Below are 27807 nucleotides of genomic sequence, written 5' to 3'. Positions count from 1 at the left end.
GTGTGACCTGAGAAGAGTCATATTTTCAAGCTCTGACTCATCTCAGGTTAATTTGCATATGTATAAAATCGTTTTTTATAAACAATAAAAGCACACAGAGCTATGGGGACTGGGTATTGCGGATGTGCTAGCGACGATCTAGCAACCCATGTCCTTAGCTCTATACCCAAAATCCCAGTAACAGGTTCCCTTTAAAAGGTTTTTCCAAGATTGTATGACTGATCTCCTATCCTCTGATGGCCAATCAAAATCTGATGGGTGGAGGTCCGACACCCGGGCCCCGCGCTGATCAGCTGTTTGAGATGGCACAGAAGCTCCTGTGAGTGCCGCTGCCTTTTCGCAGCTTACCAAGCACAGTGTCCGCTGTTTATTGTATGGGAGCTGTGCCTTGTATCATGCTCAGCCTCATTCACTTCAATAGGGATGAACTGCACCTAGGCCACGTGATGTCACTGGCCTAGGGAAATCTGTGAGAAGGCCGCAGCGCTCACAGAAGCGCAGATGCCTTCTCAAACAGCTGATCAGCTGGGGTCCTGGGTGTCGCACCCCCACTAATCAGATACTGATGACCGCATCCAGGGGATAGATTATCAGTATAAAATTCCCAGACAACCCCTTTAAGCGTAAAATGGTAACTTTCAGCTTTCAAAGGCAGACCCTCCTCCTACCATAATGGGAATGTCATGCAGGGGTGCTGCTGAATGTACTTTCCCTACTATTTTTTTCATCACATTGTTAAAATTGAGTGATTCGCACAGCTAAAATCACTGCGAAAAATGCACCAAAATGATACGCAACTGACAATACTAGCTAATTCCTCAAGCCAATATTAAAAGCTGAAAACTTTGCCAATATCCTCCAGTCAGGAACATATCGGAGCCCTGAAGAGAGGATGAGGAGGCCAGACTCCATTTTAAGACTATTGCTAAAGCAGACATATAGCTAATAACGAAACCAGACTCCATTTTGTGAGTACTGCTTAGCAGACATATAGCTAATAACGAAACCAGACTCAATTTTGTGACTATTGCTTAGCAGACATATACAAGGTTCTAGGAAAATTACAGGTACTTTCCGAAGACATTTTTAGCATATGATAAACATATATGCAATTGCCAAATAAGCACATTTTGCTTGTGTTTAGTTCTTATTGGAGCTACGACAACTTCCTTTATGCTGACATGGTGCATACATACCTTATATATACAAGTGCAATGCTAAAAATAAACAGAGCTGTCTTTCAGTCTACCCTGTGTCAATTGTCTGATTGCCCAGCTCTCCTGGTACCAGAAAGGGCGTGGCTTCATCCAGGGAACATAGAGGGGTGAAGTGCAGATAAGGAAGTTAACAGAGAGATACAGGGTTATTAACCCCTTCCTTTCAAGCCCCTCATGCACCACGTCACGGGGTCTCAGCACGCATGGGGTCCTACCACTAAACTGCCCGTGGTGTGTGAACAAGGTCTGAACAGTACTAGAAACCAACTCACACTGTGAGTTTAGTGGTAGGACCCCATGCTTGCTGAGACACCGTGACGTGGTGCATGAGGGGCTCCGATATGTTCCTGACTGGAAGATATTGGCAAAGTTCTCAGCTCTTATTATCGGCCTGAGGAATTAGCTAGAATTGTCAGTTGCGTATCATTTTGGTGCAACTTTTGCAGTGATTTTTGTATTTATATATTTTCTGCACATTGTATTTTGTGTAAGATGTCCTTGTGGTGCATGCAGTCCACCCCGGCATCCTCCATTGTATGCATTTTTTGCTGGGGATCGCCGTCCCGGGGACCGCATGCGGAGGAATTGCTCTCCCGGTTATAGACACGCTACAGTGTCTGGGTTTGGAGCATTTCCACCCATTTAGACCATTTAGTTTTTTGGGCGATTCACACAGCTAAACAAAGATTTGGCAATTAACATTTTTAATGACTTACCAGGCACTATGGAGAAGAACAGTGTGACAGCGTGTCTCTCCACTGCGCCACATTCTTGCAACAACAAAAATAAATTGTCCAAGAACTTTTTTTTTTTTTTTTTTAAATCATCTTGACCGTTTCGGCGTGTTTAGTGTCAGACCTCTACTACGGCATATACTGAACTAAAAAAATACTACGGCTTTCTAGTCTTTTAGCTGCTTTTAAACTAAAGATTCTTCCCTGAGAAATTACTGCCAAAGAAGACTACTGTAATGGACATTAAGGTCATGAATAATAGTATGATCAGCTCTCAGGCTATTAAATGCTACATACTTATCTTTTCCAAATGAAATGGATGCATCTATTGCAAGAAAACAGCAATGGATTACTTGAACAACGACACAGAGCAAGACATTATTCCCAGCAGTAATAAGAAGAGTATAAATGTAAGCCTAATTTGCAGCCAATTTATGGGAATCCAACAGCATGGGGTGATGTGTATTATTATCTATTAGTGATTAAGTATAAAAGCTCTGGTCATAAGGCATGTAATGTCTGACCTAACAGAACAAGATGTACCAAATTATCTATGTAATGACTGCACGGTCCAACGATTAGAACTGATAAGTTCATTACTTCTAATTCACATGAAAGAGATGCTAAGTGTACCACCTAGAACTTCTAGGTTGCACTGTAGTATATAATGATAAAAATAATTCTCTTTTGTAAGCTACACAAAATGTGCAATAAGACCATAATTCCACTTCCACGGTCAGGATTTTAATTTCTGCACATACTGCAAGTACCAGTTATGGCTGCTTAATGCTGCCCAGTAATAATGTACGGTATATTAAAGAACTGTTGGAGAAATTAAGTTTGACGTGAACCAGTCTTGTTGGGCACTGTGTCTGAACGGCCAAACGCATCTTATAAAACCTTAGCAAAACTTCTGATATGTCATAGTGACAAATGTTTTGGTTGGTGGGTGTTGGTGACTCAATAATCCCTAAAAATAGGGGAAAGAAGTTCTCACACATTAGCGCTGTCTCTGTCAAAATGGGTTTACAGATTTTGTATTGAGTAAGTCTCCAGTCTGTTTCTTGTAGCAAAGATAGGCAACTGTTGCTGCTCACTCCTCAATTTAGCTATCAGTGGGGGTCTCAACACTTGGGTCCCCACCAATCAAAACCTTTAATGTGTCACTATGACATACCAAAAGTTTTAAAGTCACAGACAGAAGAAGCCAAGAGATGAAACCCTGGGTCTGGCTGGAGACCTGGTGTGCCGCATGCTGCTTTTATGAATTTTAAGATAAGAGCTTTTAACTCAAAGAACATGCGAGTATAATAAAGCACTTTATTAATCACTCTACATCCGACTGAGCTGTCCTAGTTTTCTCTCTATGCTAAGGATATCCATCTTGAATTGGTGCAGGAAAGCACTGGTGGTATTATGCTACTGTAAGGTGAGGAACCGCAAGAGTCAGGAGTTTTAGTGCTGGATCGGAATGTGGATGTGGACTTTGCCTATGGTTTGTTGCCAAGTGAGAAGGTTGTCTGAACTGGAGATTGTGAAATATTAAACTATATTAAGCTGTAAAATAATTTTATTTTGGGTTTTATGAGAAGTTTTTATGAAGCAAACACTTAAAGACCCAGTGGGTGATGATATCAGTGACTGGCAGCCTTTCCTGTACGACTGGTCATACAGGCAGTTGTCAGGCACAGAGTAGAACCATCCACTGGACTCCTTCACACAAAGTTACACTGAACCTTTTCCCATAAATATATACATCAACCTTCTCAGTTCCTGGTTGATTATTGCCAACGTCAACCTTTGGGGAATGGCTTCAACATATTTTGCCTTATTTCTTTTGTAGACCCTGTACATTTTGTTGGCATCTCTTGTCAAATACGATTGCGTAATTTCTAGGCTTTCTATTTTGAAGCAAATAGTTTGGTAGCTTCAATCAATATGTCTTTTTAACATTAAGAGGCTTGGGTGCAAGGGTATCTACTTTGAACTGATGTATTCTTTCATATCAGGTTGGGTCTCATTATGTGTAAATATAGCAGTTGAACCTTTCTACACGCAACAATCACCCCATGTCAAGCATGTCTTTAAACAAAATACATTTGGTCTTATGCTGTGTATGTAATATGTTTCTATCCCCTGTGCTATAGATTGCAGACACACTGAAAGCGGAGTTAAAATCCAATTACTCTTCAAAGACACCTTTATCAGGTTAGTTTGCTTCTATATTAGATTGCTGTACTTCAACCAAAACAACCATCTCCTGACCTTTAGTTCTCACATACTGAATAAACAAGACATTATTTGTCTTGCACATTGTAGGGGTAACTCATTTAAGTGTTGTCTTGGATCTCTGTACTGCTGAAGCCAGTGATTGGCTGCAGTGGTCAGGTTTTTGACATGACATCAACATTGCAGCTAGGCAAACAAAACATCGGATCAGTAGTGCTAGAACAGTGAGGGTTTTTACTATGCGAGTCTTGTGTCTTCTTATTTTATGCTGTTTCCCTCAATGGGCAAACTGATCCTGGAAAACTCCTATAACACACCCATTGTCATATACAAAAATAAAAATTTAGAATTGTATGTGAGTATGCAGAAGCCATCTATTGGTCGAATTACTGGCAAAAGTGTGCAAGTAAAGTCATCAGGACAGCTGTATTATTTGAACTACAAGTCAAGGGAGACTGAAGATCTACAGTAGAGTGGTTAACATTAGATTCCAAGAGTTCAGGGTAGTGCATGAGTTAAAGGGGTTCGCCGGGAATTAAGAAAATGAAAATACTTAAATATTACTTTATTACAAATATATTCTCAAATACCTTTCATTATTTATAATGGCTTGTTTTGTCTGGGGAGAAATCATCAGGGGAAACAAAATTGCCGCTGTCCCATTAGTTCCCACAAAACATGTCCTGATCACACATGAGGACAGGGATTATGATCCTGAATACAGATGATAAGATCGTCAGCTGAATCTCTGGAGAATTTAGTTCATGAGGAGACATGAAGTACAGAGAGGACGGACAGGACAGGCTGTGGTAATGTGTTGCTGTGGTAATGGAGATGGTTAAAAAGTATTGCTGTTCATTAGCCACACCTCACTCTCCTTGGATGTCTCATCTCCATTCCCACAGAGATTCACCTGTATTCAGGATCATGATTCCTGACAAGCAGAGCAGAGAGGAGGATGAGACAGCACTATGGTGAAGTAACTTGTCCTACTATGTGATTAGGACAGGTTTTGTGTGTACTGATAGGACGGCGGCTATTTTATTTCTCCGAATGATTGCTCCCTAGACAAAACAAGGCATTCTAAGTAATGAAAGATATTTCTGAATATATTTATTATAAAATAATATTTAAGTATTTTCATTTTTTTAATTCCTGGAGAACTCCTTTAAGGACTACGAAGATGCCTTTGAAGGCAGTATTTTTTATTATTGCATTCTACTTATTGTCACCTAATCTTTCACTTTTGTTGCATCTATAGACTGCTGCTTTCTGCTCTAAATACTCATTCAAGCTGAGCTACTGTATGTTAAGACTTTAGCTATAATGAGCGTTTACGAAAGTACACCGATTACACAGACATTGGGCAGCTCTCTGATGGATTCACTGTTAAGCAGAAAGCAACAAACTGCAGATGTACTGAAAGTTAAAGAAAATTGGTGATTTTTATTTTTATTTTTAATAAAACTGAAAAAAGTTTTGTAACCCAAAATGAATTGAATGCAATATAAAAAAATGTGTCCATAGCCTTTATTTTTTTCTTTTCTGGTTGACTATGGTTATGGTAAGTTTAAAGGGGTTATCCGGTAATAAATATTGATCTATAGCCAGGATCAGCTGTTATTAGAGGCCGGCGCTCATGTGACATCACGGTACATCCATCACATTTTGCAGCTAAGCTTCACTGAAGTGAATGGAGCTGGGCTGCAATACCAAGCTGCTTTATTATGTACAGTGCTGTACTTGGGAGAGATGCCAGACAGCTGTGCTGATCAGAGTTCCGTTGAACGCAGTGGCTCCCAGTAACAAATGATCGGCAGAGGTGCCAGGACTCAGACCCCCGCCAATCTCATAAAGATGGTCTATCCTGAGGATAGGACATCGTTATATATCACTGGCTAACCCCTTTAATGTATGCTTATAGAAGGGTCAGTATCCGCTTCACTTATGGTAGAAGCTAGTGGAAGGGTACTGCTTGCTTCTATGGTGGGCAAGGGTAATGGAAAGGTTAATGCCTGTTGGCATATGTTGAAGATGGCGGAGGGTGAATACCTGGTACTCATTGGTTAAAGGAAACCTGTCACCTGGATTTTGGGTATTGAGCTGAGGACATGGGTTGCTAGATGGCCGCTAGCACATCCGCAATACCCAGTCCCCATAGCTCTGTGTGCTTTTATTGTGTAAAAAAAAAAACGATTTGATACATATGCAAATTAACCTGAGATGAGTCCTGTACCTGTCTCATCTCACGTACAGGACTCATCTGAGGTTAATTTGCATATGTATCAAATAGGTTTTTTTTACACAATAAAAGCACACAGCTATGGGGACTGGGTATTGCGGATGTGTTAGCGGCCATCTAGCAACCCATGTCCTCGGCTCAATACCCAAAATCCAGGTGACAGGTTCCCTTTAACTCACTTTGCATGTCTCTTGCAAACTGGTCTCTCTGATACCTAGAAACATTGTCCCTTAAACAGCCACACAGTTCTCTCTATTGCGCTGAGCTTATATTGGGATAAAAATAATTTTTCCCAAAATTTCAGCTGTTTGCCCTCTACTGACTTTGTAGTCTGTTCTTTCTGCAATTCACTGAAATCCATCATTGAGCTGGTCTAATGGCTCAATCTGTGCCCTTATGTCGACTTTTCTGACCGCTCATAAACACACATTTATGCCGAATTATGATCTTATTATCAAACTGAGATGTCTGGAGTAAAGACATAACAGTTACAGATTAAGCAGACAAAGCAACAACAGTCTGCAGATCAGTGAAAACCTGAAGGCTCTAGAGGACAAACAGCTGAAAATGTTTAAGACCAATTAGAAAAATGTTTTTAGGCCAAAATAAGCACAAGGCAATAATAAGAAAAATAAGTATTTTGTACACAGATCAGTATCCTGCTTTACTTCTGCTAATCATGTGCTAAGTTCCAATTAACTGTAAAACCTGGAGGGTCTTCGCAGATCCAGATTAGAACTGCAGTAAGCCTTGTTACAAGCTTAAAAGGCCGTATTCCACCTGTAACTGGGGTTACTATGTCAGTCCCAGTTACAGAAGAAAAACTGTAATATAAAAAAATCATAAAAATAATGCCACTTTCATCTAAATGACAGTAACCGATGGGGAACCAATTTAAAATGTTAGTTACACTTTGTGCTATTAAAAAACTAAATAATAAAAAAAAAAAATGAAAAAAAAAGAACATTTTTCTATTTTCCGGGGTGTGTAAAAAATACAAACAAAAAATACTATAGAAAAATGGGTGTTAATGGTGTTCAAGTAAATTCAAGTTCTACATATGGCCCTCTAGAAAACCTCAGCAGGTAACAGTGTGGCTCTTTGACACATTACTGTGTGTGTGAAAGCATCATAATGGAAGGATAACATTTTAGAACATTTACCTTTAAGAGCGTGTCAGTGTCCTGTGGTTCAGGTGTAGTAGGAACAGACTGCTGTACCTCTTGCAGCGGGAATTCAGGGTCATCCGCCTATGGAAATACAAAAGAGATAAGTCCTCAGATAATGGAATAAACAAAGGATGGTGCCACGTTATATCTACTACCAATACTTTCAAATGTACAGTATTACTGAAATGCTCACATAATGTACATTTTCACTGCATGATTTTGACCTTTCTGGTATGGCTACAGGTCCGTATTTAGCTATTTAAAATCATTCATCTGTAAAACAATCATTTCTGAAAAATATGCAATGACTGATTTCTCAGTGATCTTTCAGCACAGCATCTCGAAACTATCCTATAATGTACTGGAATAGGAGACAGGGATAAATGACCAAATCCTGCATATAAAAAGGTTCCTAGAAGTAGTCAGATAACCTTTTTTCATTCAAATAAAATGTAAAAGTCACCAGAAAATATTGTGGTCTACCTCACATTATAGTAGCACCTTTACTGCCTGGGCTTTCTATTTCTTGGGATTTAATATGCAGAACGATGGTGACCAGCTTCATCCTCCTGAAGAGGGTCTCCACATGTCTGCCTTCTGCTCCCTTAGGATGCAGTCCTGATGGCTGCTGTGTTTCGAGTGTAAGAGGAACCCAAGGATTGGGGACAATGCAACAGCTGGGTTGGGAACGTCAACAAAGCCCAGAGGCATAAGCCTATGTTCTAATATATGAAATCTGGGAAACCTGAGAAGCAGGCCCTGGTGACTGAGGAGGATGAGAGTCACAGCAGTGTATGAAATGGGCCTCCTATAACAAACATTGAAATGGATATCCAGAAAGAGAGTAAAGGTGGCCACAATGAACAAAGACTTGCAATGGGATGACCGGGGCACCAGCCATCTGTCCTATGGCTACACAGACTGGTTGAAGGGCACGTCACTGCTAGTTTGGGCAGAGAGTAATGGCTTGTTTATTTTGGAATCAACATTTACTAAAACTTACCAGGAACAGCCGGATACATTTATCATTTGGTAGGACTGAAAATAGTGCTAATAAATATTGTGTGAGGGCTGAGATCGTGGAAATTGTGGCCTTTGTGACTGGAGACTATGGATACTGCACTAGACTGTTAACTGTTAAAGGCATCTCCTTGGCTGGGGTTCATCTCACCAAAATATTGGCCATAAAATGCTTTTCAAAACCGTAGTGGTAGGGCTAAAATGAATCTGAAACCCATAATACTGGCTTGAAGTCTGAGGCTCCTCTGCGGTGATGCCAACATCCCAGCCACTTAGCGTGTGAACTCGGTTTTCAGTGTGACAAGTCACTGTAGATATGAGGTTAGGACTGAATAGCTATATGCAGCACTGACATTCTATTAGCCCCAGTATTATGCTAACAGCTCGTAGTCACCACCATGTCCCTGATGGCAGTCAAAAGACATATTTCAGGTCACGTCTTTTGGTGGTCATATGGGAGGGTATCGTAGTCTAAGTCTGTGCTAATATCTGTAATAGATGTCAGCACAGAATATTGAATGGAGTGGATGGGAAGAGCTTTTGATGTCACTTACCAGCGTCTTCCTGCCCCCTAGAATCTGAAGCCAGGAGCTTGAAGAGGAACCATGGAGGGAATGGAGGCTAGTATTAATTTTTTTTTACTGTATGGACCCGTGCTTTCTATATTCCATGTGGGCATAACCTTTACCAAAAAGAGATCATTTGTAGACATTTATGGCACATCCACAAGGACCTGCGCCTATTTTCATAATGAAGGCTTCCCCAATCATCATCCTGTCTGGAGAGGTGGCCACAAGGTAAATAGGATAGGGAAAAAGCACAAAAGGTGCTCTAGCATCTATAAAAGTGAATGGTGGCAGCTGTGTAGATATACTGCTAGCTCTTATTCTCCTCCTGGAGGTGGCCGTCACTTGTTCCCTCACCAAAAGTGACATATCCTGTAACTACACCACTCAGTGCTAACCGTGGCATCTAAGTGTTTAGAGAGGAGGGGCCTCCCTCTGTCACCCCATCAGTGCCCGGCGAGGAGAATGCAGGCTACAGAAAGGTTGCCATAGCGTCCAGGGGCATTTATTGTACAAAATGAGAAAAACATAAACAATTATATAAATGTGATATTGCCATAAGTGCTCTGACCCACAAAATAAACTTTTCATGTCACTGGTACCAAAAGGAATATCATAAAAACAAAACCTAAAAAAAAAAATAAAAAATGCCAGAATCGCTGTGTTTTTTTTTCACACCATAACCACACACAAAAATGTTAATAAAAGATTCCAAAAATAGTGCTGTTAGAAATACAACCCTTCTTATAGCTATAAAAAAAGGGGACCCCTAAATCCAAACAAAACAGGCCATATCCTTATGGGTTAAAAAAATAAAACAGTGGCAGAAAATTATAGAGGTTTCAAATCAGCCTAACCCCGACCAGATCATGCCGGCTTTATTTCTGTGCTGAAAAGCAGGGTTTGAAGGCTTTGTCTGCCCACACAGAGCCAGTTAATACAGCAGCCATCAAAAGTCCGATTGTTTGTCTCCAGGGCAGCCGCGCCGGTTGCATCATCAGGGAATAACTTAAAGATGCAGCGCCTATTAGCCTCATGCAATTCTTTCCATGTCAACTGAGACAAGCAAATTGCAAAGCACTAGACAGTGTGTCCGCTGGCCATGGTTCTCCTCTCGTGGGGCAGCTATGTTACTGAAGCAATGAAGCAGCAAAAGATTTAATATAAGAGGACGCTTGGCACTTTGTAAAGTATGAAAATGAAGGGCATAAAAAACATCCGCGACTGTTTCATCAAGTCACAAGAATTTGGGCTTACAAAATGGAGATCAATCCATTTGTTCTTAGGGCATACGCTATAATCATGTTACTTCTCTATAAAGCAAGAAAAGACTGCAATTCTAACACGACGACAGCAGCCACAAATATTCTATGGGAGATTCACGTGTAGGCCTCATATTGATCTGGCCAATGTACATCCGCCCATTAAATGTACGAGGCTGTACTATACCTCCGTATAACTTAGATTTCATGCAGTTTACATTAGGTATGAATAAATGGACCATTAGTAGTCATATTATGCAGATATTCGCCACCAGAAGCATTGCATCTGGGGAGAATGTCTCCAACAGGTGGCTCCCCATAAGGAATCATACAGTGGCCCCCGAGTTGGTGTTCCGGAGCGGTAGAGACTACTTGTGCCTCCGGCTCATACGTCTGCCAGCATAAGGCATCTGATGGAGCACGTGGTCATTTTTTCTTTTGTGTAGAATTACCTTAGTATACTTAACCTACCTCTGTAGATCAAAGGGATAACATTAGCAAGCCACTCAAGACCTGTGGTTCTAATACAGACCCTGAATACCTTCATGTACATGAGGTTTTTGTTCATCTTTTTATGCAGAATATGACATGCAACATGTCATAGTTTTTTTCTGGCTGCCTCTTGACATGTTTGCCGTCCTGCCGCTGAAATTCCGGCCCGTCCCCATTATAGTCAATGGGGCCGGAGTGGTAGACCGGGGGCATGCGTGCACTAGCGGCAGCACAGATCCGACAGGCTGTTCACCTGCCGGAGTTCCTTCCCGCTAGTGTGAAACTAGCCTTATTCTATGGGTCGGTATGATTTATATTGTTTCTATTATGCTTTACTACATTACCTTTATAAAATATTTTTTCTTTGCATCCCAATATTCCGCCAGCTATAACTTCTTTACTTTTCTGTCTACAGAGCTGTGTGAGGGCTCATTCTTTTGCAGAGCAATCTGTAGTTTTTATTAGCACCATTGGGATACATATGACTTTGTGATCACATTTTATTCAATTTTTTGTTAAGAAAAATGACCAAAAAACAGCAAATCGCTTTTTTTATTTCCGACCCGGTATTCACCGCACACAATAAATATTATCTTATAATAGTTCGGGCATTTCTGAACACAATGATATCAAACGTGATCACCCTGCCTGGCCCTGTCAATCAAAGTGGAGAGAGTGCGGAAGTTGCAGAGATTGCTGAGCCTCTAGGTGTAATGGAAACACCCCCTAGAGGCTCATTTGCATATATTAAAACTTCAGCAATGCGGGCACATATTACATGCGACTAAGCTTATGTTAGGGGCTTTCCCTGCAATCCATTTCATCAAAGGGGGAAAGAGTTCCTAAACACATTGGGGGAGATTCATCAAAACTGGTGTAAAGGATAACTGCTTTAGTCTGCCACAGCAACCAACCAGATTTCACCTTTAATTTTTTAAAGGAGCTCTGAAGAATCAAAGGTGGAATCTGATTGGCTGCTATGGGCAACTAAACTAGTTTTCCTTTACACCAGTTTTAATAAATTTCCCTCAATGACATTAGTTTTGATTCATTTGACCTATTTATGAAATTAGGACAATAAGGAAATTACTATGACCCTTACTACCCTACTAGTCAATAAATGTAAAGGGTTTCTGTCACCAGAATTAACCCTATTAAACTAGCTGACATTAGCGATGTACTAATGTCAGCTAAACCCAACTAGCCTACTCCTACTTTTATCTATGCCCCCATTACACCAGAAATATAAAAATGTGTATAATATGCTAATCAGCCTCTAGATGCAGGGGGGGGGGGGGCATTGCCCCTGCTCCTAGAGGCTCCGTTCTCCCACCTCTGGCCACGACCTGCTACACTAGATTGACAGGGCCAGGCAGTGTGGGTCTCCTACTGCCGGCCCTGTCTACCGTTTAAATCTCGTGCCTGCGTCGTCCCGTTCAGCATTCGGTGCAGGTGCAGTGAGTGATGGGCACGAGATTTCCCCAGCGCACAGGGCCGGCAGTTGGAGGTGAAGGCTGCCTGGCCCTGTCAATCTAGTGTAGCAGGTCGTGGCCAGAGGTGGGAGAACGGAGCCTCCATTTTCTCTCCTCTTGATATGCCCTAAGTGTCCTGGAGGGAATATCCCATGGAGGAAGGAATAAATATAGATATACTGTATATATATTTAATCCCTCCAGCCGGAAAGGGTCAGTTCACACCTGGGGTAGGATACCTGTTCCGTCATAGAAGCAGAAAGGCAGAATTTAAGCTGTAATGTACTACAGATTCCATTAGGATCCAATAAAAGTGTGCTGCATGCTGCGCTATTATTTCTGGCAACTATGACGGAGCTTCCAAAGTAGATTTAACAAAGACTTATTTGCTTTTATTTTTTAACCTATATTGATTTAATTTTAAGATTAAAGTCCCAGTAGGGGACTTTTGATGGATTGCTGTATCTACATATCCCAATATATTACTGCTGGGCATTTTAAATACGTTTATTTGCCTTGCTGTACCGCGGTGAACAATATTGACTACGCCATCTCAAGGTCTAAATCATCCAACATCCGATATTGGCGGAGGGAGTCTGTCAATCAAGGCCTCTCTCCTGAAGGCGATAGCGACACAGAGAGAAAAGCCGCTAGTGGTAGTAGTGATGAGAGAGGCTACCCGTAGACCTCTCACTGCCCTTAATAGTCATGGAGGCTTCTTCAGAAAAATTAACACCTTGATTTGTCCATTAAACTGAAATACACCAGCAAAGTTCCAAGGAAACTTACTTGTTGCAGCATACGTTTCAGCTTGAGAAGTTGTGTCTTCACATTTGTGCAGTCTTGAACCATGTGGCAGAGTGTCATTTCATCAAGTATCACAGTATTGTCTCGAAGACCCATCATCTGTGTAGACCGTGGGGATTGTGAGTAAAAGCTGGGACTTCCATAGCTTTCTCTATGGTCGGTTGGAGAATCTAGGTAGGAGGAACCCCTGAAATACAAAATTATTCTTAATATTTTCTGCGCTCTTATCATTAGCATTTGAAATGACACTTTCATACCATAACAAACCAAATTTACATAAGGTAAAGACTCATAACAGCCCACAATATTTGGAAGTATCTACTGAGCAATTGAGTCCTATTCGTTTTCGATCGACATGCTTCAAAGTTTCCTAAATAGCTTGAAATACTGGACAAAAGTGTGGGGGTAAAATAACTCTTGTTCAGCCCGGACACATTTTTTCATCATTAGGATCTCAGTAGCACTCATGATTAGCACTTCCCTCCAGGGAAAGAAGCAGTCTGAGATGCCCCTATGTATGGTCCTCAGCCTTGCTATGAGCAGTAATGAGGTCTCTAAAAGTGCAGGATGTAAATAATTGTACAGATGGCGATGAGAGGTGTACTCTGTGGTGGTGGTGGAGAGGTGGTTTAATTAATTATTCCCTCCCCCCCTGTTTATTAGGCCTTCCACATTTCACACTTAGAGAATAGGTTAACACATAAGCACTCTATGAAGCTAGCCGGGTTTCAAAGAGTACAACATTAAAGGGAGTCTGTCACCTTCATATGGCCATATACAGTGCTTACATGGCTCTGTAGCACACCTATACAGGATTGTAATGGTACCTTTGTTCTTTTCTTTAGACTTGCACCAGCAGGAAAAACAAAGTTTAATTCATATGCAAATGAGCACTCGCAAGTGCCCAGGGGAGGAGTTCAGTGTGTAGGTGCCCAGGGGAGGAGTTCAGTGTGTAGGTGCCCAGGCTGCTCTGCCTTTGCCCGCCCTCCAAGTCTCTTGCCTCATCGATAGGTCCGGACTTGGAGGGCAGGCAAAGGCAGAGGCTGGGGAGAAGTAAAGTGAAAAGAAGGCAGAGCAGCCTGGGCACCTACACACTGAACTCCTCCCCTGGGCACTTGCGAGTGCTCATTTGCATATTAATTAAACGTCGTTTTTCCTGCTGGTGCAAGTCTAAAGAAAAGAACAAAGGTACCATTACAATCCTGTATAGGTGTGCTACAGAGCCATGTAAGCACTATATATGGCCATATGAAGGTGACAGACTCCCTTTAATGATATATCCTCAGGATAGGTAATCAATATCAGATTTGGGAAGTCCAACTCCCGTCACCTCCACGGATCACCTTTTTGAAAGGGTCGCTTGGATAAGTGCTACAGCATAATCGGAGCACAGCGCCTTATGTTATATAGCGGCTGGGCTTGGTACTGCAGCCCAGGTTCATTCACTTGAATGGGACTGATTTGGCCTGGGAAGAGGATTCAGCGCCCAATGGAGAACCACAACCTCTTAAAAAGCTGATCGGTGGAGATGCCAGGACCTCCAACAATCTGAAATTGAAGACCTTTCCTCTGGAAAGGTCCTCAATATTTTACTTTCAGAAAACACCTTTAAAGGGGTTGTCCGGGTTCAGAGCTGAACCTGGACATCCCTCCATTTTCTCCCCGGCAGCCCCCCTGACATGAGCATCGGAGCAGTTCATGCTCCGATGCTCTCCTTTGCCCTGCGCTAAATTGGGCAGGGCTAAGGCATTTTTTGGAGATCCGGTGACGTACCGGGGCTCTCCATGGGGCTGCCAGGAACCCCAATGACGTCACCGGCACTGATGGGCGGGATTTAGCTCTGCCTAGCCAGTAAAACGGCTAGGGCAGAGCTAAAGCCCGCCCCTCAGAGCCGGTGACGTCACCGAACACACTAACGGGCGGAAGTTACCGCCCGGCAGTGTGTTATTGAAAACAAAAGAGCCCGTACCCTGCGCGATTTAGCGCAGGACAAAGGAGCGCATCGGAGCATGAGATGCTCCGATGCTAGCCTCAGGGGGGCTGTTTGGGTGAAAAAAAAAGGGTATGTCCAGGTTCAGCTCTGAACCCGGACAACCCCTTTAAGGTATCATTCATGCCGTTTGCCCTGTTTAAATGGAGGATGTGCCGCCGGCTGTCACTTTACATCAGGCCGTGTGAAACGATAGACAATGCCGCTCATTTCATCCTGAAATTGCCCCCTGAAAAAGGACCCTAACTTTTGGTTTACCTATGATGGCACAGAATTGTATCCAAGTCTGCTGTACCATTGCTTAGCAGGGTCTCACCCTATTCAGGACCCACACACAGATGTGAGCAATAACAAGTAGTAAATTGGAGCTATTCTTTCTTCCATAGACAACAGAAGTTATACAGTATAAAGGTTATTTAAGCGACTGTCACTAAGACCTTGATCAATGGCTGCCTTTGGAGCATGAATAACTCCAGCACAAAAGGTTTTTCATTTTGTCTACATGAAAAATTTATGAATATTTCTTCTCATCTTCAAGGTTAACTTCCCAGATCAGGATCAATAGAAAAAAAAGGTTAATAGAGAGGAGGAAACAATCCTGCAGTGTATAGCAGTAAGACATAATATATCGTAGGTGACGTGTGACAGTGGGCACCAGTACACAATTACTTTAAAGCGGATCTGGCAGTTATCCTATCCTGTCTAAGTGCACCACACAATGATGCTGAGTTTGTAGATATATCATTTTCTATTATTTGATTCTGTATTTTAATGTAAAACGCTGGTTATCTGATGCCAGGACTCTTAGAGGTGACCTGTGAGTCCTACTAAACCCTATGTGTGGGTGGCGGGGGGCTTTATCTGTCAGCTTGTTTTACCCCATTAAACCAATTATAGTTGCATGTAGCCCTTGAATAGACCATTTTAATCAGCATGTCAAGCCCGACCGGTTTGGAGTACCCGTGGCATATAGCCACTGAGGAAGGAGTCCGTTACTCTGCAGTGCTCCAGACTAAAAAAAAAAAATACCTAGTAGCCATTGGCTCCTGAACTCAAAAATTTAGGAGCCAAATTAAATTTTTTGTCGCCAAATCGAAATCTGTTGTTTCGATACCAAAATTCTGAATAGCTTTCGTCACCATAAAAAAGTATTGCGATACTCAATACCACGCGGGAAGAAAAAAAAAACACCAAAAAAGCCACAAGCATTTCCCATTTTATGAAATGTTCGGCCCATAATAGAACAGTCCTATGCTATTTTTGGGGTGTCAAGGTGACAAAAAAATGGCGAATCACATGGTTTTTATTTATATCTGTTACAGCGCTCACCGCATAGGAGATATTTTTTTAATAATTGAATAGTTTGGACTTTTCAGACGCAGCGCTATGTAATATGTTTATTTATTTATTGCTTATATATTTTGGAAAGGGGTGCACTACTGGAGACCTGCTCTGAAAACGCATCTAGCTTGACATGCTGGTTTGACTTGCTACCGATCCAGCGACGATCAATCGATAAAAAACTGTATGCCACCTCCCGATCACCTATACTGGACAGACCTGGAGCGGCACAGCACGTGAACACTTATACATTGGAGGAGAACCACCAAATTTTGCTGTTTTTAAACCTTTACTATGCAGATCTGTTGCAGCATAAAGGAGAAAAAGCACTTTTCAAAATATGTTAAATAGATGTTCAGAGGACTGAGGGTCAGAATCTGGCCTCTCGGTGCACCCAAGTTACTCCCTTGTCAGAAAGCCCCTCCTTTCCCTTTTGATTGACAGGTGTCTGTTCCCTGCTCTCGTCTGGCCCCGTATTCTTGTGCTTTTGGATGCACCAGAATTTCAGCACATGAGCAGTAAAGGTTTTCACTCCTGGACAAAAATGATATTCTGTACTGAGCATGCGCCGAAATTCTGGTGTACAGTGCGGGAGAAAATGTAAAGGGCACAGATGCCTGGCCTTCTCAATCAACAAAATAAGTGCCTACAGTCACTGCACATTGCACTACGATATGTGCAATGTGTCAGAATACTTACTGAGTGCAGTCATTCTGAATTATCCTCTGCTAGGCACTGTTAAAGGAGTTGTCGGGTTCAGAGCTGAACATTTTCACCCCTCCGGCCACTTGGACATGGTGCAAGTATGGTGCAGGGCAATAGCTTTTTAGTTTATATTTTTACACTGCTAGGCAGAGGCTTCCACCTAGCAGTGTTGACGGTGATGTCACCAGCTCTGATGGACGGGCTTTAGCATTGGCCTAGCCGTTTCACAGGCTCTAAAGCCCGTCCATTAGTGCCGTTGACATCACCAGGCTCACTGTGTCTTGGGAAAAACTGTTGGAGGGGTTAAAAGAGGATCTGAATGTGCTTTCATGGACTGCCAGGTTAGTGACTCTCCTCCCACTATAGTCCCCGAATGCAGACTGCGTCTAAACAGTGAGGCACAACAGTACCAATGTATACCTCCAATGTAGGCTATTTAAGATGATATGGACAGGGGCTTAAAGGGGTTCTACAGTTTTCAAACCAGCACCTGGATCTGAATACCTTTGTAATTGCATGTAATAAAAGAAATTGAAAGTTATTTAATTAAAATGTATCTGTAAATCGCTAACTGCTCTTAGTTTTTACCCTATTTCTTTGTCCGGCTCACTCAGATGGCCGCACATGCTCTGTTTCATCTTTCAACTGCTTCCTGAGCGGTGACAGGATGAGAGCTGCAGAATGGACACACCCCCTGAGCTGCAGCAGAAAGGACACTCCCCTTGAGCTGCCAGATTGATATAAATCAAACAGAGCAATGAATGGAGAGATCTTTGGATCCATGTTACAGGGCTGGTTCTAGCTTTGTTAGAAAGAGATTGTCATCTACTATATGATGTATAATTATAACCCCTTTAACAAAATAAACTTGCACTCTTACAGCAAAGTTTATGGAGGGGTTGGGGGCATGGTTATAGGTCAAATGAGCTTTGGGAGAACAACGGTGTGTATCTATGGCTGGCTGTAGTGGTGGGAAACGTGGAACAGAAAGTATGATCATAGGTGTTTCAGGCTTATGACCAGTTTTTAGGTGTAGGTATTTTTCCTATTGATCCCTGATTATAGAATCACTTAATCCATGTCCAGTGAGATCACTGTGTGCATTATCTTTTAGCTTTACCACCATGTTTATTAGGGTCTTTATACACTGGCAGATTTATGCATATTACGGAGTGCCGATCGACACTTAAAGGGGTTATCCAGTATCTACAACAGCCCCCCATGTGCCAGGCCCCTCCGTGGGAATATACTTACCCCGCACCCGGCGCTGCTCCTGGTCCCCGCACCACTGCTGCTTCTCCCTGTACACGGATAAAAACATCCGATGTCGGGGGGAGGAGAAGTCAATGGCACCCGCGGAGCTAGGGAGCCCCGTCCCCGCCTGCCATACACCTTGATCAGAGTCCACCTGTGGTAAATTCAGTTGACTGGACATGATTTGGAAAGACACACCCCTGTCTATATAAGGTCTCACAGCTGACAATGCATATCAGAGCAAAAAACAAGCCGTAAGGAGGAAAGAACTTTCTGTAGAGCTCAGAGACAGGATTGTGTGGAGGCACAGGTCTAGAGAAGGGTTAAAAAAAAAATGTGTGCTGCACTGAAAGTTCCTAAACGCACAGTGGCCCCACCAAACTAAATAATTGTGGAAAAGGGCCTTGGTAAGAGAGGTGATCAAGAACCCAATAGTCATTCTGTCTGAGCTCCAAAGATCTTGTGTGCAAATGGGAGAATCCTCCAGAAGGTCAACCATCACTGCAGCATTCCACCAATCTCGGCTTTATGGCAGCAAGGCCAGAAAGAAGCATTTCCTCATTAAAAGACACATGAAAGTCTGCAGAAAATTACCTAAAGGACTCCCAGACTGTGAGAAACAAGATTCTCTGGTCTAATGAAACCAAGATTGAACTTTTTGGCCTCAATTCTAAGCGTCATGTTTGGAGGAAACTAGGCACTGTTCGTCACCTGCCCAATACCACCCCTACAATGAAGCATGGTCATGGCAGAGTCATGCTGTGGGGATGCTTATTAGTGGCTAGGAAAGGGTGACTGGTCAGAGTTGATGGAAAGCTGAATGGAGGCAAGTACAGAGATATTCTTAATGAAAACCTGATCCAGTTTTCTTTGGACCTCAGACAGGACAATTCCAACAAGACAATGACCGTAAGCACACAACCAAGAAAACATAGGAGTAGCTTTGCACAGACAACTCTGTGAATGTCCCCAATTGGCCCAGCCAGAGCCCTGACTTGAACTCAAACATCTTTGGAGAGATCTGAAAATGGCTGTCCCATTCCAACCTGACAGAGGTTTAGAGAATCTGCAGAGAAGAATGGCAGAAAATCCACAAATCCAGATGTGAAAACCTTGTGGCATCATAAGCAAGAAGACTGGAGGCTGTAAGGGCTGCCAAAGGTGCTTCAACCAAGTCCTGAGTAAGAGGTCGGAGTACTTATGTTAATGCAACATTGTTGTAGTATTTCTTTCTCAGTTAAATTAGCAAAGATTTCTAACATTCTTTTTTTACTTTGTCATTATGAGGTTTTGAGTACAAAATGAGGATTTATCATGAAGAATGATGAATTATTTTAGCACAAGGCCACAACAAAGTGTGAACAAGTGAAAGGCTCAGAAGACTTCCTGAAAGCACTGTATAACCTCTGCCAGGGTGTTCTGATGCTGGAGGCCATTAATGCTTCGTCAAATGATAAATAAAGACTAGAAAAAGTTATACTGGATCCTTGGTAAGAAGTGAGTCACCCACCTGCCATTCTCGTAGTGGTCAGGATTGCTTAAGTGGTACTGTTCTTGCCCATTTAGGCGGGGAGGTGCCCTTTTCCAAAACACTTGCTTCTGTCGCAAACTCCGCTCGGCTCGGCTCATGCTTTCAATTTTCCCTGAAATGAATGGTAAAGTTAGCAGAACGTCTACGCCAGGGATGTCAAACTCGTGGCCCTCCAGCTGTTGCAAAACTACAACTCCCATCATGTCTGGGCATACTACAGCTATCAGGGAATGATGGGAGTTGTAGTTTTGCATCTGGAGGGCCATGAGTTTGACATCCATGGTCTACGCTATAATAAAAAAATAAAAAAAACACTGGCTACTTCCAAAAGTATTAATACAGTTGCGTATGAAACTGGCCTGTATGTGGGTGGAGAGGTTTAATTTTCTGGTTGCTATACATTTTTGTTCACACAGCTCTACAATATAAGTTTTTTATTTGTACTGGAACCTGATGGCCTGCACTGCATGAAAATTGCTACTGTAGATTTATGAAAAACACCAATAATCTACTAATCAGTAGAGCAGCACTGCATATTAAAGGTGTTTCCAATGTTTTTCTAAAGAAAGGGAAACTTTCAGAATCATAACAGAATAATAAAAGAATGCTATACTTACTGTTAAAACCCCCCTCTGCTCCAGTGCTCTCCACCAGCTGTGCCATGCCTGTATACCACACTTCACTGCTGCAGCCAAAACATCATGTCACGACTGTAGTGGCAGAAGGGGCAGAGGTGTAGGACCAGAGGGGGCCCAGGGCAGTAATTTTATTTATTATTCTGATAATTTCCCTTTGTTCAGAAAAAATTAAAATAAAACATTCCCTTTAAAAACAAACTAAAAAGGAGTCGCCCTTTAAAATGTAACAAAAATAAAACGCCAATTAAACAGATATATACATTGTAATTTTTAAAATCAGTGCCATATGAATATGGTGTGAAGGACAAAAAAATCTGTGTTCAACGGGTGCCATTCAGAAGTAGAAGAGGGGGCTACTAAGGTTCTAGTCAGATACAGCAGACGGTAGGTAGTAACGGTATGTAGCAGAGGGAGGGCCGCATGGTGCTAATCAGATGTAACAAGAGGGGACTAGTAAGGTGCTAGTCATATGTAACAGAGATATAGCCGAGGGGTACTAGTCAGATGTTAGGGAAGACAGCTATAACACTGGAACACCACTCAGACTACTGGGTATAACGGAGACTATTAGGTGTAGCAGAGGAGAGGCTGTCGAGTGTAGGTAGACAGCCAGCTGCAGCAGAGGGGAGGCAGCCGGGTGGGGCAGAGGAAAGAATGGTGGATGTAGCAGAGGGGAATCGAGCAGCTCGTCATCTGTCACAGCTGCCAGAAATATCATAACAGTTTTCTATAAGACTGCAGATAACCTTCCCAAAATATCTTAGACGGTTAGAGGTTTTCAAGAACTAAATAACAACGTCACCCCTGCTACATCTCTCTACGGCTTCCACTGCTACAGCAGACTGTGCCAAACAACAACTTTCTGCCTCCACAAGTGACTCATAGTTGTCAGAATATAATGTAACGCTGCTTCTTCCCACCAAGAATGCCTTGCTTCAGCAGATACGTTTCCTCGTCTGAGGGTTATTTAATGCTGCTCCCAACGCTTGTGCCAATCTTCAATATACCCAAAGACAAGAATATTTATACCCCTCATTCTATAAGAGACCAGAAAAGTCCTGAAGAAACAGGGAAAGCAGCAAGAAACACCGTGTGAAGTAATCGGAGAAAGGTTAGCAAGTCTGAGCGGAGCTCCAGCATCTACTTACCCAAACACAAGACCTACACAAGGGGAACATTGTGTCATTTTCCAGCGGACTCTAGCACTACTGCATACAAGACATTTAAACAAACAGGCTTTCCTTCCTACTGAATTCCCACCCTTCGTGTGGCTGGGAATACGGCCCAGTTTCGTCCTGTGACTTGGAAAAAAAAAAAAACAGCCCTGACTAACCACTTGCATAGCTAGCAAAGCAGACTGGAGTCTTTAAATAGCTGCCTCTGCTGGAGCGTAGACCAGCCTAATGCGGGAAGGCCTCTACTGCACCATATTTACTTCTACCCAGCAGATTCCTAGACGGCCTCGCTAGACATCAAGATAAACCCAAGACGTATGAAAAGGAACGCTGCAGGGATCTGCTGCACTGAGCACTAGAGGTTAAACAAGCGAAGCGGGGCTCTTCATGTAAAGTCATGCTCTGGGTGCTTACTACAACCCTCAAACATTCATTAATGAGCTTCAGTGCAGCTACAAAGGCTTAACAAGCCGTGTGGAGACAAATAGGAGATGCATTCATGTGATCTCTAAGGCAGGTTCAGTCTCAGAATATATAGCCATGCTAATTATTACCAATAAAGCAACAAGACCAGGACATATGCTAAGGGAGTGACTGAATGTGCCGGAAATGCTTACCATCTACCAAAGTATGACCAGTAAGAAATGTTTCATGTATAAAGTCTCCAGAGCCAGGGATCTGCATAAACAGCAATTCCATAAAGTCTAGGAAGTTCTCCATGTACATGCTGGCCATCACCAGGACAAGAGGTGTTGTACTGTATTACATGGTGCTCATTCACTGCCCATCAGATCTCCATTCTAATAGAAGAGGTCCTAAATCGAGATCCCTCCTAAGTCCATATGGCTTATTAGGAGGTACAGACAGAGGTTGTTCTAATTGAACATTACTATTTAAAGAAGTTCTCCGAGACTGGGAACTCCTTTTCATATCTGCAAACTGGTCAACATTGTTCTTTGTTCTAGCACCAACCTTTCTTCTTGTCAACTTCTGGTCCCTTTTGCACCGGATGTGCGACATACTGTCTACACGCACATCACCACTGCTAGTCAATAAGTGGCCTCAGCGGTTGCATAGGTCACTGCTGGCCGTAGATTGGCTGGCAGAGGAGATGTGTGTGTAGACAGCATGTCACACTTCCACTCACCGAGAGGCTGGAACTGGATTGGTGGCAGTTTTTTTTTTTTTTTGTAAAGTGGTCTCCCGGTCTCAGAGGAGTATCTAACAGGATTATATATTTTTTTTTAGGCAGAATGAGTAAAAAAAAAAAAAGTACATGCTGGCTTCCACTCCAAGAAACGGTAGGATATATCTACTCAGTCAAGCCCTGGATGTAGCCATCACCCTGCTCGGCTACTGATTTTCCTCCTATCGAGCCAGGACCAGGAAGTGGGGACCCAGTGTAGGAGTGGGCAGGCAATCTGTATCACCTGGACAGTTACAAAACATTTCTGAAGCAAATCTGTGTGAATATGCCCTAATGATGGCTAGGGACAATGTACATTATAACCATCAAACAAGAATGGACCAAACCGTTCCTTTCTCTAGGTAAATGATATTTAAAGAGGTTGGCCACTTTCTGGCTACTTATGACCAATATGTATGTAATATGACTATATCGCAATTGCTAACATAGCCTTTGTTGATATTATGTGCCATCTGTTATATTTTATAAGCCATGTCCCCTTGTAAGGGTACATTCACACGACCGTATGTGTTTTGCGGTCCGCAAAACACGGATACCGGCCGTGTGAATGTAGCCGGCCCCATGATAGAAATTCCTATTCTTGTCCGTGATTGCGATCGGACAAGAATAGGACATGCTCTATCTTTTTTTGCGGGGCCACGGAACGGATCTACAGATGCGGACAGCACATTGTGTGCTGTCTGCATCTTTTGTGGCCCTATTGAAATGAATGGGTCCACACCCGTTCTGCAAAATTGCAGAACGGATGCGGAGCCAAATATACGGTCGTGTGAATGTACCTTTAGGTAAATGTTCTGTGCTATCAACACAGAAGTCCTGTCCATAAGATGGTCGCTGATGGACCAGGCAAATCACCTCCATGTGGTGTTTTCTCTATTCAAACACACCGCACCTGCACTAAACTCTCGCCATTTGAACAGCAGATGGCAGGGGCAGTGTATTTGAACAGAGGAGACATCATATGAACGTCATATGACCCTCCATCAGCAGCCATTTTATGGACAGAAAATGGCCAGCCATTTGCAGGCTGCGACAAGAACGAGCCTCCTTAGCGTCAACCACGATGCTAGGGAGACTTGTTCCTGTCGTGGCCTGCTATTGGCTGCCAATACCCCACTCTCGGTCGCTGGATGTTTTGATACGCATGGCGGGGAGATGCAGCGGCGGATGCATGGTCATCAGAAGTGACGCGGGTGCTGAGGAGTGAGGTAAGTACAATCTGTGTGAGGGGCCGGGCATTATAGGGGTTGGATAACCCCTTTAATTTACAAGCAGAATTTTTTTGCGACTGAAAATATGTTCCATTGATCTAAATGGAACATATTTCAACATGCTCCATTTAAACAATTGATACAGTCATAGACTTTTCTTCAACAAATAGAAATATGTACAGTATACAAATGTGATTGAACCTTAAAAGGGTTTTCCGATATTTTTCCTCTGGATAGGTCATCAGTATCTGACCGGTAGGGGTCCGACACCCATCAGCTGTTTTGAGAAGGCACCAGCGCTCCTGTGAGCAAAGTGGCCCTCACACAGCTTACCCAAGCAGAGCGCAGTACATTACATAGCGGCTGTGCTTGGCATTGCACTCGGCTCTATTCAACTAGGAAAAGCAGAGAGAAGGATGTGGCGCTCACAAGAGCTCTGCCTTCTCAAACAGCTGATCGACAGGGGTCTCGGGTGTCGGACCCCCACGACCAGATATTCTGAGGATTAGTCATCAGCAAAAAGATCTTGAAAACACCTCTAAATAGCAGAACACAGGCCACAGCTTACAGCAGCCTGAATTCTGTATATGAACACACATTGCAGAGAAGAAATTTGATTTTGGTTAGAATTTCCTGTTTTTTACCAGATCCTTCACACTCAAAATGGCAGAGATTCCAATAACATAACAAAATAATAAGCTTTAAAATGGTTACTTCCATCATATATTATTGGAGGGAGCCTGAATTTGAATACCCCTGAAGATTAGGAGAACTAAGTGGTGAAGGCCTCTTAGGCTTTTCTCCTGCACGGTGCCACTTTTGGTGACCCCCTATGCAGGCAACTGCAACACAGACCACATTCAAGTGAATGTAAGGCCTGGGGTTCCCAGTCAGACTCCCAACAGTCAGTAAGCTCTGACAGCCGGGCCATGTGGCATCCAATACTATAGTAGAAAACCCCCAAAAGGAAAGGCTCCACCTTTGCTACATACAATAAACATAATTGGGTGCACTGGTTCTAATCCTGAAGTACCATTTTAGACATTGGGGAGATTTATCAAAACTGGTGTAAAGAAAAGGACTCCTTTGGAAAATGAAAGGTAAAATCTGATTGGTTGCTATGGGCAACTAAGCCAGATCTACTTTACACCAGTTTTGCTAAATCTCCCCCACTGTGTCTATTCACTGCAAAAATAATATTCAGCAAGCAAGTTTAACTGTTACAGTCTAAGGCCCCTTTCACACGGGCGTTGCGGGAAAAGGTGCGGGTACATTGCAGGACCATGCACGATTTTTCCGCGCGAGTGCAAAACATTATAATGCGTTTTGCACGTGCGTAAGAAAAATCGCATGTTTGGTACCCAAACCCGAACATCTTCACAGAAGTTTGGGTTTGGGTTAGGTGTTGGGTAGATTTTATTATTTTCCCTTATAACATGGTTATAAAGGGAAAATAATAGCATTCTGAATACAGAATGCATAGTACAATAGTGCTGGAGGGGTTAAAAAAATAAAATAAAATAAATTTAACTCGCCTTAATCCACTTGCTCGCGCAGCCCGGCTTCTCTTCTGTGCTGTGTATAGGAAAAGGACCTGTGGTGATGTCACTCCGGTCATCACATGGTCCGTCACATGAACCATCACCATGGTAAAAGATCATGTGATGGATCATGTGATCACCAGAGTGACGTCACCACAGGTCCTTTTCCTGTACAGAGCAAATAAGAAGACAGAAGAGAAGCCGGGCTGCGCAATCAAGTGGATTAAAGCGAGTTACATCTTTTTATATTTTTTTAACCCCTCCAGCGCTATTGTACTATGCATTATGGATTCAGAATGCCATTATTTTCCATTATAACCATGTTATAAGGGAAAATAATAAAGATCGGGTCATCCTGATCGTCTCCTAGCAACCCTGCGTTGCGTGAAAAAGGCACAAAATAGATCTTGCTGCGATTTTCACGCAACGCACAAGTGATGCGTGAAAATCAACGCTCATGTGAACAGCCCCATAGAAATTAATGGGTTCTGATTCAGTGCGGGTGCAACGTGTTCAACTCATGCATTGCACCCGCGCGGAAAACTCGCCCGTGTGAAAGGGGCCTAAGAGTTGGGGACGGGTACAGAACAAAAATAAATAAGAAACACAAACCCATGTCACATGTAGTGTCTTCCGGTAAATCCACATCCAACATAAGATCATCATCTTCTAAATCGCAGGATTCAAGATTATTGAGGATATCCTGTATATGAACACAATGTAAACAATGGATCAGTAATGGACACCAAAGCAGATTCTGACATGATCTTGAAGACATACATTTCTCAGTGGATTCAATGGACTCTATTATGCAGTATATACATATCTATGTCTTAAAGGCCATCGACACCTTCAGGGCCAAATTCTTATTACCGATTTACAAATATTTGGGGTTAATAAACATTTCTATAATGGGCTTAGCTTCTACAGCTGCTATATTTCACACTAAAGTCAGTTCTGTGATACACCCATCAGACTGGTCATCTGACAGCTTGTCCTCCAGACTTAGGCAGAGATTAGCTTAAAAGCAAGTTCAGCGGAGGTCAGAGGAGTGCCTGGAGAACACGTCTTATGACAAAATTATCACAGTGCAACTTTCTTAGGCTGCTATATAGTGTCAAATATTGCACTTGTAGAAGCCATATAGTGCAAAACTTAAAGCCTTATTACAAAAATGATTAATGGCTCCAAATACATCTAAATCAGCATTAAAGAGGTCTTCCGGGTGTTCTCGATGATCTATCCACAGGACACACGGCACACCTGCTGATCGCTGTTTGAAGATGCCACTCCGGAGAGATGCAGCCTCCTCGCAGCTTACCGAGCACAGTGCCATTCATTGGTTAGCGCTGTGCTTGGTAGTGCAGCTCAGCTTCATGCAATTAAAGGGGACTGAACTGCACCTAGGCCATGCGACCGATGAACGAGACATCAATGGCCTATGAAGAGGCCGGTGCGCTTACTGAGCACTGTAGCCTCTTCAAACAGCAGATCAGATGGATCAGATATTGATGATCTATCCTGTGGATAGGTCATCAATATAAATTAAAAAAAAATGGAAACCTTTAATTCCATAGCTCTCCCATTCTTCCCCTCAGCAACCCGCTGGATTTAGTCGTTTGAGCTGCCCCCGAGCCACAAAATTTGATTAGGCGGCTGCAGAGCCATGGGGGCTGTATGATTGACAGAATATGGGCTGTTACATAACTGTCTGTATATGGATGGGTACATGACTGGAGCCTCCACAAGCAGCTCTAGTAACAAAACTGATAAAACATGGACAGTGTAGCTCAAGTGGGAAGTTCCACTGACAAGTCAGAGTATTCTGAGGCAGAGAATTCAGACAGAGTCACAGCTGCCTTGGCAGTCCAGCGCACCTTAACTCTGTTCCTCTCCTGCTCATTCCACTGGGCTATGGTCAATAGTTGCTGCTGAGGAAAGCTCTTGAAGTTGTGCCTCCTCTTGTACCTCTGGGGAGGTCAAGCACGCCATCCTCCTCTAACT

The 27807-nt window shown here is 42.8% G+C and overlaps 1 protein-coding gene across 5 annotated transcripts in view; it reads right to left on the bottom strand.

Annotated features, from left to right (window-relative positions):
• The window catches only part of CCSER2 (coiled-coil serine rich protein 2), a 170054-nt gene that overhangs the window by 58155 nt on the left and 84092 nt on the right, over positions 1-27807 (bottom strand). For all 5 annotated transcript variants that reach the window (XM_044302561.1, XM_044302563.1, XM_044302564.1 and 2 more), the window contains exons 4-7: positions 26416-26506; positions 20011-20143; positions 13193-13397; positions 7586-7672 (exon numbers count right to left, since the gene is read on the bottom strand). In XM_044302561.1, the coding sequence (XP_044158496.1) occupies positions 7586-7672; positions 13193-13397; positions 20011-20143; positions 26416-26506 (516 nt within the window). The remainder of the gene's footprint in view (positions 1-7585; positions 7673-13192; positions 13398-20010; positions 20144-26415; positions 26507-27807) is intronic.

This window comes from Bufo gargarizans, chromosome 8, assembly GCF_014858855.1.
Source record: "Bufo gargarizans isolate SCDJY-AF-19 chromosome 8, ASM1485885v1, whole genome shotgun sequence".
Lineage (NCBI taxonomy): Eukaryota > Metazoa > Chordata > Amphibia > Anura > Bufonidae > Bufo > Bufo gargarizans.
Note: the sequence above shows the minus strand (reverse complement) of the source record. Positions and strands in the feature narration are given on the sequence as shown.